The 15,586-nt window shown below is 65.9% G+C and overlaps 2 protein-coding genes across 2 annotated transcripts; one reads left to right on the top strand and one right to left on the bottom strand.

The window, feature by feature from the left end:
• The first annotated feature begins 164 nt into the window (after positions 1 to 164).
• Positions 165 to 7,813, top strand: CD63 (CD63 molecule). Its single transcript, XM_038379287.2, has 8 exons — positions 165 to 322; positions 601 to 678; positions 5,591 to 5,779; positions 6,104 to 6,178; positions 6,405 to 6,500; positions 6,717 to 6,866; positions 7,140 to 7,223; positions 7,562 to 7,813. Exons 2-8 carry the CDS (start codon positions 613 to 615, stop codon positions 7,625 to 7,627), a joined length of 726 nt encoding a protein of 241 aa, XP_038235215.2. The 5' UTR covers positions 165 to 322; positions 601 to 612; the 3' UTR covers positions 7,628 to 7,813.
• A 1,764-nt stretch (positions 7,814 to 9,577) lies between these two features.
• On the bottom strand, positions 9,578 to 14,989 carry RDH5 (retinol dehydrogenase 5). Its single transcript, XM_038378849.2, has 5 exons — positions 14,889 to 14,989; positions 11,816 to 12,137; positions 11,236 to 11,494; positions 10,673 to 10,836; positions 9,578 to 9,908 (listed from the first exon to the last, which is right to left on the bottom strand). The coding sequence occupies exons 2-5, from the start codon at positions 12,126 to 12,128 to the stop codon at positions 9,685 to 9,687; spliced, it is 960 nt and encodes a 319-aa protein (XP_038234777.1). The 5' UTR covers positions 12,129 to 12,137; positions 14,889 to 14,989; the 3' UTR covers positions 9,578 to 9,684.
• Between the last annotated feature and the right edge of the window lie 597 nt (positions 14,990 to 15,586).

Here is a 15,586-nt window from a genome sequence, read left to right as displayed (position 1 = left end):
GCCGAGACCCCGACCCGTAGGGGCCTCCAGAGACCCAGCAATAGCGAGCTGCCCCCGCGGGGCCGCGCGTGGGGACCGATCCCGCCCGCCCGGGGCTCGCAGGGCTGGGCCGGGGGGTCCCCGTGGGACCGGCGGGGGGAGTTAACCGGGGCCCCTGGCCCCGGGGCTGGAAGCCACCCGGGGCGGGGCCGCTCCACCCGTGGGTTTCCTGTTGATTACAGGGGTCACATGGTGCCAGGCCCCTCCTGCGTGGAGCCGAGCGAGTCAAGTGACCGGAGCGGGCGGAGGCAGGAGCGCTCGGCTGCGGGGCGGCGAGACCGAGGTGGGGGGGCTTTACAAAGTGGGGAGCCAAGGGGCGAAAGGGCGGCTCCCTAGGTGGGCGGGGGAGGGGGATGGGGCTGGCTAAGGGGAGGATTCTGGCTTGGGGGGCCCGGCGGGGGCGGAGCGGAGCGGGGGGGCATGGAGGGGTGGGAGGACCCGCTGCTGGGGAGATTCCGGCGGGGGGGGCTTTCCCCGGGCCAAGGGGCTGGGGGCCGGCTGTGGGGGGCTCTGTTCCGCACTCCCCCAGCCCCGCGGCTCTGCGCGCTTTGTCCCCCCCAGGCACCGGGCGCGATGGCGTTGGAAGGCGGCATGAAATGCGTCAAGTTCCTGGTTTTCTTCTTCAACTTCTTGTTCTGGGTGAGTCGGGCCTGCCCCCCTCCCGGCCCCCCCGACCCCTCGTTCCCTCGGGGTGACCCGGGCAGGATCCTGATTGCGTCATCCCCACCCCCAAGTCTCCCCCCGCGCCCATGGGCGCGTCTCCCTACCCCAGCGCCGGCAGGGGTCCCAGGTTCCCGCCCTGCCCAGCCTTGCGTGGGGAGGGGGGCAGGCTGGAGACTCCCCCCGGGGCAGGCGGGGGTTCAGGTCCCTCGGGACATGGGGGGCTGACCCCCCTCTGTGACAGGGCATGAGCTGAGCTTGAACTGGGGTGGGGCTGGGCGCAGGGTCTCAGGGGGCCTGCAGGGTTCCCGGACCCTTTTCAGAAGCAGCTGGGCTGCCCCAGTGGCAGGCTGGAGGCCGGGCTAGATGGGCCCTGGGCTGAGGCTGACGTGTGGGGTTGAGGGGCCAGTTTGGCTCATTAGAGAGCCCAGGGAGAGTCTGAATCTCAGCCTTGAGCCCTTCTGAAGTTCGAAGCCAGGTTCTTGGCTCTGGCCAGCCCAAAAGAGGCTCCTTTTCCCTGCTGTGGGGACAGGATGTGGGCTAGCTGCAGCCCTGCTCCGGTGGCTGACGCGGGGGGCTCCAAAGGGCCCTAAAAAACCACAGAGCGTCACTGATACCACTGTCTGCCTCACGCTGGGGCCAGGGAGGCGAGGAACTTGGCTAGTATTGTCACGAACCTGGTGCCACTCAGAGCTTCATGGCCACAGTGGGGCTTGACCCCAGGTCATCCAGCACCCGACACCCTGCCGTTCCAGCACACTGGGCCTCTCCCCTGCCTGTTTGCAGTATTGGGTCTATGACAACAGGCTTGGGGTTCTGGCTGTACCTGGCAGAGAGCATAGTGGCGCCACCTTGTACAGGCCTTGGCTAGCGATGGCAGGTGACTTCTCTGGAACAGGCACCCCCCAGCTCATGCCCACAGGTTACGGGAGTTTCCATTTAATGTGTCTGGAGGGTGTGAACCAAGCCAGAATTGCAGGTGAGGAGATGGGGCCTTCCCAGGCTGCACCCGGCTCTCCGCTGGGGTGGGGCACATGGGATGGTTGGTTGGGCCATGAGGCTTTTTCTGGTGCTCCTGGGCAGGGAATCTGGAGAGTGTCTGCTTGGGAGTGATTGACTTATTTGGGGGGGGGGGTGTGGATTGCAGGGGCGGGGCGGGAGGTGGGCAGCTAATCGTAAACAGGAGTCAGCTAGGGAAGATGTGGTACCTCCCCACCCCTGGCCCAGAGTAGCTGGTGATTTATTGCTAATAGCCTGGCAGTTCCATTGTTGACCTATAATCAGCCAGCATTAGGTTTCAGGGGTAACGCCCCAGTGCAGTGAGTGAGTCATACCCATTTTTTCCCCAAGAGCGGCTGGAGACCCTATGCCTGACTTCTGGGGGTGCTCGACAGGGTATTCAGCGTCCATTGAATTGTCCTGCTGGCTAATCCCAGAGCAGGCACGGGGCAGGTCTCCCCTCCCCCTGGGCCATGGTGTCTCGCCTGCCCTGGACAGATGCCCCCTCCACCCGGGGAGCTGGGCATCCCTGGCCCATTCACCCCTTGACATCTCTGCTGACACTACCATGGCCTGTCTGTGACCTCAGTGGCCGTCATCCCTGGAGCCCGGGCACCCCCTGGCCTGCGGCAGGCTGGGCGCTGGATGGGGACTGTCATGGTGCTGATTCCAGCTGAGGGGTGCTGGGCCCCCTGCCCCGAGGGAGATGCTATCACGGCCCGTGTCATGTGCCATCTGAATGGCAGGGGAAGTGGCTGGTGGGGAAAGACCTGGGCAGGGCCTAACGGCTCCGGGCTTCGATCTTAATCGGCCTGCGATTGCCCAGCGGAACGGGCGGGCGGGAGCGCGTGTCCTGCCGAGAAGGGGGGGCTGAGTCAACTCTCGTAGGCAGGAGGCGTGGCTCGCGCAGGGGTCTCACTTGCTCAATGGTGGGAAGGAGCCAGGGCCTCCTGTCCCTGTCCCAGCCCCACCCAGCCAGGGGGGTCACAGAGTTTGGGAGGAGGAACCAGCTCAGCTGTGAGGAGGGGGCGTGTGCCCAGCCCTGGCCACGCTCCCACAGAGGTTGGCAAGGGGACCCTTCAGACCCATTGGCACCGGGGGATCACTGGGCAGTGCTGGAGCGCCCGTGCTCCCGCGGTGCCAGGGGGTATGGCCCAGGCGCCCAGCAGTTGAGCTCAACAGTGGATGTGGGCTGGAGCCAGGGAATGAGGAGCGCCTGGCCCAGCCGGGGCACTTGTGACCCCAGTAGCTGGCTCTGTAGCTCCCCTCTGCCCGACATAGACTGGGGCAGTTTCTCCCCTTGCCACCCTGGCTCCGCTACCCACGTGAATGTGGTCAGTGGTGCCTGGCCTGACCCGGCCCGCCCTCGGTGAGTAGCTCAGGGGAGCGTCAGTGTTTTTACAGGCAGCCAAGCTGGCTGCTCCGTTTACCCTCCCTGGCAGGTAAACACACCTGGGCCTGAGAACACAGGGCTTTCCCAGGGTGGGGATCCCGGCCGATGGAACGTCACTGAAAGGGCTCCTGCTCGGGATCTCTGACTGGCAACCTGTGCTCCCCTCCCCCTCCCCCCCCCCCGCTTCATAAACACCAGAAATAAGACTCCAGAAGGTGGAGTGGCCTCATTTGGCAGATGGGGAAACTGAGGCATGGGGAATGGACTTGACTGTGGCAGAGTTGGGACGGGAACCCGGGGGCCTGAGCTGTCTCTGCTCTAACCGCTAGATGTCACCATCCTCCCAGGATGGGAACCCCGGAGGCCTGGCTCCCAGCCCCTCCCCCCCCATAGCCCACCCCGGAGAGGTGGGGGGGCCCTGGCCTGCCCCCCAGGGCAGCTCACTGGCAGCAGCAGGAGCCAGTTGGTTGCAGGGCCAGTTGGGTGCCGCTTAGCACCGAGAGCTCGTCCCGCTGATAGGGATGGGGGTTGAGGCAGGGCTGGGGCTAACGTGGCAGCCACCTGGCCCTGTACTGCAGGGCCAGCGTCTGCCCCGGGATCCCAGCAGGGGGTGGGGGGTCGTGCTTGGCATCGGGCCCTGTAGTGGAAGAGCTGGTGCCAGGATCCTCTGCCCCCTGCGAGGCCTCACAACCCCCCCCACCCGCCGTCGAGTGCACGCACACGCACGTACATACAAACGTACACGTACACGTACACACACACACACACACACACATACACGTACACACACACACACACACACACACCCGCCTCTCGCAGGCCAGGCCGGAAACCCAGGCTCCAGAGGAACTCGGCTTTAATAACACCCCCCCCCCGCCATGTCGCTGGGCTGGAGGAGGAGAAAGGCGGCTGGGCTCTGGGGGGAGCGTTATTCCCCCATCGGGGACCCCCAGGCTCTGTCACACCCAGGGGCGGGGCCTGTTCTCCCATGTGGCTTCTTCCGGTCTCTCCCCCTGACTGGTTCCAGCCAATCCCCCCCCTCCCTGGGGGGGGGGGGCTGAGCAGGGAGAAAGGGGAAGTCCTGAGTCACAGGACACCTACCCCCCTGAGGGGGGCTCCCATGGGATTACAGAACTCGGACCCGGGGGGGGGGTGTTGGTGGCAACAGCTGAGTCCCAAGCCATACAGGGTCTGGTGCCCCCAGCTCTGTCCTGCTGGTACCAAATCACCCCCCGCTCAGCGGGGTGGGGACGGGGCTCCGGATCTGCCAGGGGCTTAGGGCGGGGTGGGGGCCTATCATGCGACTGAGCAATGCACCCTTGCCCAGCAGAGGGTAGTGGGGCATGTGCCCGGTCTGCCCCCGCTGAGTGGGGCCAGGGCATCTTGGTCCCTGCCTGCCTCTGCCCAGGGCGAGCCCCCCCCACCCGCCATGCGTCCAGGGAATGACCCTGCCCGGTCTCCCCAGGGTTTGGCATCTCTTCCCCTTGATCCCAGGCAAGTGGGTGGAGTCGTGGGTCTGTGTTCCTTGGGCAGGGAAAGGTAAATAGGGCCGAGAGGGGCTGTTTGAGAAGGGGGTGGAGGCTGGCTGGGGTGGGGAGGCGAGCCCGTGGGGGGGTGTAGTGTACATGGGAGTGTGGAAGAGGTGAAGTTCAATGGAGTTTGTGATTTGAGATCCTCAGATGGGATGGGGAGATAAGGAGGTCGCAGGGCCTGGGTCTGCCTGTGGGTCACTCTCTGGGGCTAGGTAGGACTTACCTAGCACATCTCCCCCTTATTGGGGGGGTTCTCACCCCTCCCCTTGCTCCAGATTGTCTTTAGGGTGGGGGGTCTCTCTGCCCCCCCATTCTAGTGTCTGAGATGCTGCCAGGGCGGCTGGTGTCTCCTGTCTGCATGGCATCGCCCTGGCACTACTCAGGGGTTTGGGGTGCAAACCCTGGTGTCCTGGCTGAATTCTGATGGAGGGGGTATCCCTAACTCTCCAAACCCCTCCCCCAGGAGGGGATACAGGGGGCGGGGATACTGGGCAGGATCCGGCGGGGGAGGGGGAGGGAACACCTTTCTCCAGCACTGTTGCTCTGAGGCTGCCATGCCCCACCCCAGAGGTGGCTGCATTTTAAGCATGGCCTCAGTGCCAGGCCTGGCGTGTGCTTCAGGATCCTGGGGCGGGGGGGGGGGGGGGAATTTAAGCTCTTGTAGCAAATAGAGAAACTCCCTGAGGCTGGCAGGACTGGCACTCCCATCCCCCCTCCTCCTCATTCCAAAAGCCACCCTGGCTACTGGCAAATCCCCATCAGTTGGGGCGGGTGGGGGCTGTGACACACAGCTGAGCAGGTCAGGTGCCATCTAGCAGAGGGGACATGGGCAGCACTTTCTTGGCTCTATGGGGTCCGGGGCCAGCCAGGGGCCCTTGTTGACTGGGTCCGGGAGGGTGAGTGTGGGGGAGGGGCACTGATCAGGTGATGCTCGGGGTGACCTGCCCCCGTCTCCCCCATCCCCCAGCTCTGCGGCATCGCCCTCATCGTCATCGGGATCTACGTGCAGATCGAGCTCAACAAGACACTGATCATGAGTAGCCCTTCGGCCTCGGGCGCCCCCATCGTCATCATCGTCGTGGGCGTCGTCATCTTCTTTGTCTCCTTCTTCGGCTGCTGCGGGGCCTCGAAGGAGAATTACTGCATGGTCACCACGGTGAGGGGGCGCAGCCGGCGGCAGAGCTGGGGGCAGGACCGGGGGGGGGGCTGCAGGGCAGGATTCAGGGGCATCCCAAGGGTTTAGGATGCAGGTGGGGCTGGGGGCTGCAGGGCAGGATTCAGGGGCATCCCAAGGGTTTAGGATGCAGGGGCTGGGGGCTGCAGGGCAGGCTTCAGGGGCATCCCAAGGGTTTAGGATGCAGGGGCTGGGGGCTGCGGGGCAGGATTCAGGTGCATCCCAAGGGTTTAGGGCTGGGGGACAGGGAGCTGGGGGCTGCGGGGCAGGCCTGAGGGGCACCGCTCACCCCACTCTCCCCCACAGTTCGCCGTCCTGCTCACCTGTATCTTCCTGGTGGAGATCGCAGCTGCCATTGCCGGGTACATCTTCAAGGACAAGGTGGGCACCTTGCTACCGTGTGGATCCCGCGATGGGGGCATCCTGCTCCCCCTGGTGTAGGCGTCTCTTGGGGAGATGCACTTGGGGCTGCCTGGGGACCACCAGTGGGGCTCAGCCTGGGTCCGGGGCCCACCCAGCTGAGGTGGTGGGTGACCCGAGAGCCCACAAGGGGGCGCTCAGCCTCGGGAGCCGTGTGTGGCTGCTCTGACCCCCTGCTCCCCCCCAGGTCCGCGCTGTGCTCCAGGATGGCCTGGAGGATGCCATGAGGAAATACAGCAACGACTCGCTGATAGCCGAGACCCTGGACGAACTGCAGAAGAAAGTGAGTGGGGTGGGGCACTGCGACCTTTGACCTCTTTGGGGGGGCCGGGGGGGTGCTGGGGCTTTGGTTCCAAATGCTGGACCAAGTTTCCCCCTCACAGCTGGGGAGGGAACCTGGGAGTCCTGACTCCCAGCCGCCTGCTCTAACCACTAGACCTTGCGCCCTGAGGCCAGAGGCTCCTGCTTGCTCTGAGGCCTGGTTCTCTCCTGTTCGCAGTATTCTTGCTGCGGGGCCAATAACTTCACGGACTGGTTCAGTGTCGAACCGTTCAAAACCAACCAGAGCGTCCCCCAATCCTGCTGCTGGGCGAACGCCACCGTGCCCATGTGCTACCTCCAACCCACGCCTGCCACCGTCCACAGCCAAGTGAGTTCCAGCCTGGGGGTGGGGAGGAAAGGGGGGTTCACACTGTCCCAGCTGGGGTGGGCAGGTGGGGGCGCGAAGGAGGGGTTCACACTGTCCTAGCTGGGGCAGGGAGGGCAGGGCGGGGGACGAAAGGGGGGTTCACACTGTCCCAGCTGGGGCGGGGGGGGCGCGAAGGGGGGGTTCACACTGTCTCAGCTGGGGCGGGGGGGGTGCGAAGGGGGGGTTCACTGTCCTAGCTGGGCTCCTGAGCTGCCTCGTCGGCTCCCCCTGCAGGGCTGTGCGTGGAGCATCGAGGCCTGGCTGAAGAAACACATAGTCATCGTGGCGGCCGTGGCGCTGGGCATCGCCTTCTTCGAGGTACCGAGCGCCCATCCCTGGCTGTGCCCCGTGGCATGCCTGGCCCCGCCCCTGCGTCCGGAGACAGGCAGTGCTGGGGGTGGGGCGGGGGAATCCAGGGATGCTGGACAATTTCCCCTGCCCTAGCTACTCCGGTTGGGCCGGAGCACAGATCTGGGCCCCTGGGGGGGGGGGCGAGGCGAGTTGAGGGTGCCCCTCTCTCTAATGGGCTGGAGGGCAAAGGTCACAGGACCAGGCAGTGCCCAGCCGGTGGGGGTGGGGGACCGCAGCAGGTGGAGGGTTAAAGCCGGGGGGGCTGTTGGCATCATGGTCGCCTGACGCCTCATCTCCTCTTCCAGCTCCTGGGCATCGTCTTCGCCTGCTGCCTCATGAAGGGGATCCGCAGCGGCTACGAGGTCATGTAGCCGGCGGGGCGGTCCCGGCCCAGCCCCAACTCCGGGGGGCTCCCCAGGGGAGGGCGGGGGGGTGTCGCTCTCTGCCCCTTTAAGCTGTCAGACCCGCCTTCTTTCCGTAGCGCCCCCTAGTGGGCAGCTCCTGTCCTGCAGCTGGTACCGTATTTCCTCTAATGGATGGGGAGCAGGTGCCTTAAATGGTTGCCAAATCCTCTCCCCCTTTTCTTACTTTAGCCGCCCTTCCCCCCGCCTGTCCAGTGTCGGGGGAAGGGGTCTCGGGGGGGGTGTCTCTGTCTTTGGGGGGGGAATGTCAATACGTCTGAAGATATGGGGGGGGCACAGTATTTTGAAAATAAAAAGCTTCCCCGGGTTGCTCCGTTCTGATGTCTCGTGGGCCCGTCGGGTTCTTTGGCTCTGGCCAGGGCCCCAGCTCGAGGGGCAAGGGGGAGATTTGACTTCATCCTGTCTGGTGTCTGATGCGGGGGGTACCCACACCCGTGGCCTGGGGTGTCCGTGCTGGGGATCCCAGGGGACCAACCCCCCTCCCACCCATCAGTTGTGTGTGGGGGGGCAGGGCCTGCCCACAAGTGTTAACCCCTCTGCTGCTGCATCGGGGGTGGGACCAGGAGCCTGGGATACCCAGCTCAGTGGGGGGGCATGTGTGATTTTCCCCTCGAGTCCCCAGCCCCTCTCTGTCCCCAGCCACCTTCTAGCTCAGGGCTGGTGACTACACACCAAGAATTTCACCCTGGTTGATTCTATGTTTGATGGGTGGCCCCTCCATGAAAGCACAGTGGGAGGGGGCTGGATGTGTTCACCCCCCCGCCCCCCATACTTTGTTTAATATTTTTCAGCCCCTGAAGGTCATGGGCAAGTGTTGTCATGGCAACTTGTCCTGGCCGCTCCCCTCCGGAAGGGTCATGCTTCCTGCAGCAGGAACCGGGGGAGCCAGCGGGGCCCCCGGGGACTGGGTGGAGACGGGGGGCTCTGCTGTGCAGAGCAGCTGACAGCCTGACCCCTTCCAAGCCAGCAGGAGCTCCTGGGTTGGGGGGCTCCTTAGGGCGGGGCCGCGGGGTCAGCTAGTTAGGGGGTGAGGCTGCTGGGGCCCCCTGCCGACCGGACGTGGGGCTCGGCACTAGTGCCCTGTGGCCTCCTGGCATCCCCTCAGCCCCCCACAGTGGACGCAGGCACCCATAGGGGTCACCAGACCCCACTCCCTCTCCACGCCCCCAGTGGCCGGGCAGCGGGGGCTCCGTGACCGGGTAACTCATCGCACCTGGGGCTACCCAGCGGCTGGGAGCAGTTCGCTCCCACCTGCTTGGATTGGACAGCAGCCCCATAGCTGTGCCCCCCCCGGAGTGAGCAGCCTCATAGCTGTGCCGCCCCTCCCCCAAGTGAGCAGCCCATGCCCCGTAGTGAAGGAGCCTCGGCTTTGCTTGGGGCCTGGCTCCCCCCATCATTGATGTGCTAGTGGTAGACCCCTGTGGCATTTACTGTCTCCCAGCTGGGCTCCCTGCTGGTCACATGTGGGGCTGCAGGGGGGGGCAACCTCCCCAGCTTTGCTGGTTCAAGCCCCGGGGCCAGGGCTAGCAGGATGGGAGCTGTGGGCGTGTGGGCCTGGCCCTTTAAAAGGGGCAGAGCCTGCAGCCCCAGGACAGCGTGGGCACCAGCTGCCTCTGCCCAGCCTGGGGACCTGCTTTCTGGTGTCCTGTCCCCAGCACCCCCTCGAGCAGCAGGGCTGAGACCACCAGAGTCCTGACCCCCCACCCCACTGGCCCCCTCCCTTCCCAGCAGTGGGGCTAGACCCTGGAGGCCAGCCCCCCAGCACCCTGCTCACCGCTGGCCCCTGAGGCTGTGTCACACTGAGCAGGAGGTGAGTGGGAGGCAAAGCCCGACTGGGAAGGGGCATCGCCCAGTCCCTGCTCAGGGGAACGTGAACGGAGCCGAACGGACCAGGCCTGGTGTCCTTTGGGGGCTGGTTTATTTCCAACAGGCTTCGGGGTGCTGGGGCCCAATCACATTCTTTGGGCTAAAACCCACATGGGGAGCCCCCCTCCCCCAGGGCGGGGCTAGCGGACACGGCAGGCTGGCTTCGGCAGGATCATGGCCAGCACAACATCCACCATGACCGCCGGCAGGTAGGAGGCAGGCAGCCAGAGCAGCTTGGCGTCCCAGCCGGCGCTGTAACGTGTGCGCGGGTGCTTGGCCTGCAGCGCGTGCTCCATGCAGCTGGTCACCTTGCTCAGGTCGGGGTCGCAGATGAAATTCATGATGAGCCGCTGCACCTTCAGGTCTGGGGGGAGAGAGGTGGGCATGAGGAGCATTGGCTGGGGGGCGCCAGGGCCAGGCACAGCCCCCCACGCACGGCTCCCATTCCTGCCTCCTGGGTCACTACCTCCCTGTCCCCCCGCCATGGGCACCCCATGTTACAGGCAGATTCACCCACCAGTGAGATGCAGCCACCTCTGGGGTGGGGCACGGCAGCTGTTTAGACAGGGATCCCTTGCCCAGTGCTAAGATTCAACCAGCTGGGGGTGGGGGCATGTTTATCCAGCCATGCAGCAACTGGGCATGGGCATTTAGCGAAGGCGGCTCCTGTGTCCAGCGGAAGGCGCAGAGCTTCCTGTCTCCTCAGGGCCACGATTCTTTTTTCGTGCTCCCTGCCCTCCCCCTGCATCTCTGCTTCTACAGCACCTGGGTCGTGCAGCCCCCACCCCAGCAGCTGGGAGGGGTTCCCCACAGGGGCTGGACTGTGACACACTGGTGGGTGGGGGGGACACAGCAGCCCCATGGCAGGAGTGCAGGGGCCCAGCTGACACAGTCTCCCCCCTGGCAGCTGGATGGCACCAGCCTTGTTCTGCACTAGAGAAACTGAGGCAGGGGAGCAGGTAAATGACTTGACTGGGGATCCCACAGGGTGAAGGGGGCCCCCCCATTCCACCTCAGCCTGTGACCTGAGCACCCCAGAGCCACAGGCTCCTGGCCCTGGGGGATGGGGGGGCTACAGCCCCAGCTCTGTGGGGTAGCCCTGGCTGGCCCCAGGCCCCTGGCACTTACACTGCTGGAAGAAATCCTCCCCATAGCTCTGCCTGGCCTCGGGTGCCAGCTGGCTCCACAGCTGCTGCAGTGAGGCCTCAATGGCGTCCAGGCTGGTCACGGCTGTCTTGAAGAACCCAGGCTCGATGATAGACACCCGCACCCCGAAGTGGTACATGTCACGCCTGCAAGGCACCGGAGTGAGCAAGCCCCGGCCACATGACCTGCTGGGGACGTACCCCCAGCCCTGGGAGAGCCTGCGGGGGTGGACAGGCCTGATCCTGAACGGAGCTGAGCGTGCATTGGCCGGCAACTAGGCATTAACTCTGTGTCCAGAGCAGGGAGCCGACTCTCCCAAGGTGCCACGGGATAGAACCCAGGAGTCCTGGCTCACCCCCTCCCCCTCGCTCTAACCACTAGACCCCACTCCCCTCCCAGAGCCGGGGACAGAACCCAAGAGTCCTGGCTCCCAGCCCATCCCCCAGCAAAGAGTCGAGGGAGCGGGGGTAACCCTGGCCTGCTTGGAGAGGGGGCCCTACCTCCCAGGGGGGCAGAGCGTGGCAGGGGTCAGGCTGGGGGCTCACCGCAGGCTGTCGGAGAAGGCCTCCACGGTGTATTTGGAGACACAGTACCCGCCCCCGTTGGCCGAGAGCCGCCCCAGCACACTAGACGTGTTGACCACGCGGCCCCGCGCCCGCTTCAGCAGTGGCAGGAAGGCGAGGGTCACCTCGATGAGGCCGAAGGTGTTGACGGCCAGGACCTGCCGGAAATCCTGGACCCGCATCCACTCAGTGGGGCCGATGGGGTTCGCCACCCCGGCGTTGTTCACCAGCCCGAAGAGCCCTGGGAGGGAGCCGCGGCAGCTGGGCCAGAGGAGTTGGGATCTCCCCATGCAACCCCCGCCCCAGCCAGTGCCCCCTGCTGGGACCCCCCCCAGTACTCCTGCCCTGCCCCATAGCACCCCTTGCTGGGAGCCCCCCAAGCACCCATGCCCAGCATAGTACCCCCTGCTGGGAGCCCCCCCAGCACTCCTGCCCTGCCCCCATAGCGCCCCCTGCTCAGAGCTCCCCCCCAGCCCAGTGCCTCCGCCCTGCTCCCCACAGCGTTCCCTGCTGGAAGAGGCCGGGGCTGGAGTAGCGGGGCGCTCCCCCTACCCCCACTCACCTTTCTCCCCCACCTCTGCCTGCACCCACTCCACGGCCCGCTGGATGCTCTCGGTGCTGGTGACGTCGAGCCGGGTGGCCCGCAGGCCGGCCGAGCTGGCGCGCTGCAGGTTATCGGCTCCCTTCTGGGTCAGGCAGCCGGCCAGCACCCGGAAGCCCTTCCTGTCCAGCCGCCTGGCCAGCATGTGCCCGAAGCCCGAGTCGCAGCCCGTGATGAAGACGTGCTTGTCCTGGACACTGGCCAGGGTCTGGCGGTCCCGCAGGTACCAGGCCAGCCCCCACACCAGGGCCACCAGCCCCACGTAGAGCCACATGGCTGGCACCTGCCGCCGAACACACCAGCCTCAGAGCTGGAACGCGGGAGGGGTGGGGGTAGCGCAAGGAACCCAGGCGTCCTGGGTCCCCTGCCCCGCTCTAACCACTGGTCCCCACGTCTATCCCAGAGCTGGGAATGGAACCCAGGTGTCCGAGTTACCTGCCTGTGCTGATGACGAGACCCCCCTCAGAGACTAGTCAGGAGCCAGCCGACCCCCTAGCTCAGCCCGCAAGCCCCTGTGCGAGGTGAGTTTCGGGGGGGGCAGGTTTGCTGTTGTGTTTGTGGCAGGGTGAGGTGGGTGCCCTGAGCAGAGGCTTGGTCTCCAGGCTCCATCCCCCCAAGCACCAGCCCACTGGCTTGGGGCAGGTCCTGGGGTTGGTGGGGGGCCATGGTCTGGGGGGGGCACTTACCACTTGGCAAATCTGGGGTGCAGGAACCCTCCCCCCCACCTGCCGACTGCATGGCCCAGCACCCCCTCTCGGTGTAGCTGCCCTCCCAGGAGGGGGGTAAGAGCCCCCCACAGCCATGGCTCCCCCTTACCCCCCACGGGCCGGTCTCTGCGACAACCTGCCTGAACTAGGCCATGGGCCTGAGCTGAGTGTGATGGGGATTAGCCGGGATCAGCGCGTCAGAGGCTGGCTGGCACCCAGCTCCCGTGGGGAGGGGCTGGAGGCACTGGCCTCTTCCCTGTCACAGAGATGGAGAAACTGAGGCACAGAGTGGGGAAGGGATGGGCCAAAATGGAACCCAGGTGTCCTGGCTCCCAGCCCCTTCTCCTCCCTCCACTAGCCCCCCCATGAGCGATGGGGCTGCCCCCCTGGTTGGTTATTGAAGGGTTGTGCCACATGCACCCGGGCTCTGGGCAGGAGCCAGGCAGAGCGAACGTGGCCGCTGGCTCCTGCAGTCACGAGGGGAGAGCTCAGTGCCCCCCCTGACACTCTAAGCCCCTTGGGGCTCGGGGCGGGGGAGCTTCCGGTCGTACCTGCTAATCCCTCCAGCTGAGGGGGTGTCAGTGCCTGGCCCCACGCGTCACCCATGCAGGTGGCCTGGGACAGGGCGAGCAGACCCATGCAGGAATCTCAGCTCTGCCAGGGCTGTGCCATGGTACAGAGGGCAGCAGAGCGGAGCCAAGAGCCCCCGGGGCTGGGAAGGGGCGTAGGTGACCCCGAGGACCGCCAGGGGTCAGTGTAAGGGGCCAGCTTGCCCAGTGCCAGGGGCTGCAGGGGGCGTGACCAGCCCAGGGCCAATCCCAGCTGTGGGACATCCAGCGCAAGGGGTTTCGCTCTGGGAATAGAACCCAGGAGTCCTGGCTCTCCCCCTGCCCCTCCCGCCATAGGCCCACTCTAGCCCCCAGAGGACCCTGCCTTGAGGTTGGGGTCTTGGAAGGGGCCACGGGGACAGGGCAACATCTGGGCTCTGCTCCTAGAGGGGGGCACCCAGTGTCCCCCAAGAACCTTCCTCAGCAGGATGTGGGGGGGCTCCCAGCAGTGGCTGGCAGCTAAGGGGTGAAGGAGCATCCCATTCCCTGTCCCCAGAGGCAGAGCCAGGCCAGCTGCCCAGTGCCCCATGGCTGGGGGGCGGGGGCATTACCAAGGGGGATTAGATCCGTGCCCCTGAATCCCCTGAATGGCAAGAGGCCTGGCTGGGGAGGAGGTTTCATAACCTTGAGGGAGCTGGGTGCAACCCAGCGAGGGCCCCAGGTGCTGGCACAGGGTGGGTCGGGCCATTCCATGCCCCCTCTAGGGGTTGCACCCCGAGTCTGTGCCCCCCATTCTGGGGAGGGGGAGAGCAGGGTGCCCAGCAATCCCCGCTGCGTTATTCTCCCTCACCCCAGGGGCTGCCCTGGGAGCCTAGTCTGGGTGGGCCTGGTCCTGTCCCCCCACAGCAGGTGCTGGTGCCAGCATTGGAAGGGTTAATGGAGGGGCAGGTGGCCTGAGACCCTCCAAATGCGCCTCCTGCAGGCAAAGGGCCAACAAGGTCATGCCCCTGGCTGCACGCCAGCCCCGGCACCAGCCACAAGCAGCGGGATGCAGGAACGGCTGGACCACTGCTCCGGGCTGGCACAGCAGGGCTTCGCTGGGGGTGGGGGGGAGCTGCCTGCATCTCGGCACAGCCCCCCCGAGGGTCCCGCAGGCAGCAGCTGAGTCCCTGTCCCCCCAGCCCGAGTGCCGCATCCATGGCACAGGGAATACATGGGACTACCTGCCACAGAACGGGCTGGGCAGCAAGTTGCCCTTCCTCAGCCGCTGCCAAAGGTGGGCGGGCGCTTTATTTCAGGTGGGTAAACTGAGGGAAATAGCGGAGGAGGGGCTGGCCCATGGCCCCAGTGAAGGGCTGGGAATGGGACCCAGGTGTCTTCACGCCCCGTCTGGGCTTTCAGCCCATGCACAGTGAGTGTCCGCGAGCAGCTAGTGCTGCTAGTGCCCCCCAATCCCGGCCCCACTCAGCCTTGCCCCCTGCCCCCAGGCTGCAGAGACGACCTGCAGGCATGGGGGGGACGATGCGGCTCAGCGGGGCCCACGTGGGGAATCAGTGTCTGAGCCACTCACCCATCCGTGACCCCTGCGGCACCAGCCCCTAGCTCTGCCCCCTATGCCCATCACCCCCCAAGGGCCTGCACCCCCCAGCCTGCGGTGGCCTGGCATTGCCCCTGCAGCTGGGCACTGGGCCCGGATCCAGCTGCCAGCCCAGCCAGGGGAGGGTGGTGACTGCCCCCTCCCATCCCCCCAGCCCCTCTACTGCCTTCGCCCCCACATACCTGCCTGCTGTTCAGACTGGCCCTGCGCTGGGGGCTGGGACCTGCTGCTTGGGATCGAGCCACACAAGTTCTGCTCCAGCCAAAGTCCAGGGAAGAGCCGATCCCCCTCCCTGCCGCATGGGGCGGGCCCTGCCAGCCTGGCGTTAACCCCTGCCAGCTCCGGCCTGCAGGCAGCGCCCCCCCTACGAGCCCTGGAGGAGCTGGGCACATCAGGCAGGGCCAGGGCCCTCAGGACCCAGGGACAGGGGCAGGGCTGGCTCTGCACCAGGCCAGGGCCAGAGGCAGCAATGGGGCACTGCACCCACATACTGGAGCCCCAAACCCCCAGCAATGGTCAGCGGTCACCTGCCCCACAGGCAGGCAGTGAGGGGTAACGGGGTCTCTGGAGGGGACCAGGGTGGCTGGGCCAAGCCAAGGGAGCATGACCGAAAGGATGAGGGCAGGGGAGGGGGCCAGGCGTGGGTAGGAGACACCAGGAGCCTGCCATGTAGGACTCACCGAACTGCACAATGTTGGGGGGGCTGTAAAGTCACCCCACCTGCTGCTGCATGGCTGTTCTGTGCCTCAGTTTCCCCAGCTGTACAATGTGTGCCCCTGACAGCGACGAGAACCCAGACAAGTTCCTTTCAAATGAGGGGAGGGGGACGGGCTGGGGCAGGGGAGGGGGTGGCTCACAGGCCCCTGGGTAGTAGAGGGGA

Source organism: Dermochelys coriacea, chromosome 20 (assembly GCF_009764565.3).
Source record: "Dermochelys coriacea isolate rDerCor1 chromosome 20, rDerCor1.pri.v4, whole genome shotgun sequence".
NCBI classification, from domain to species: Eukaryota; Metazoa; Chordata; order Testudines; family Dermochelyidae; genus Dermochelys; species Dermochelys coriacea.
This window is presented reverse-complemented; position numbering and strand designations above follow the sequence as displayed.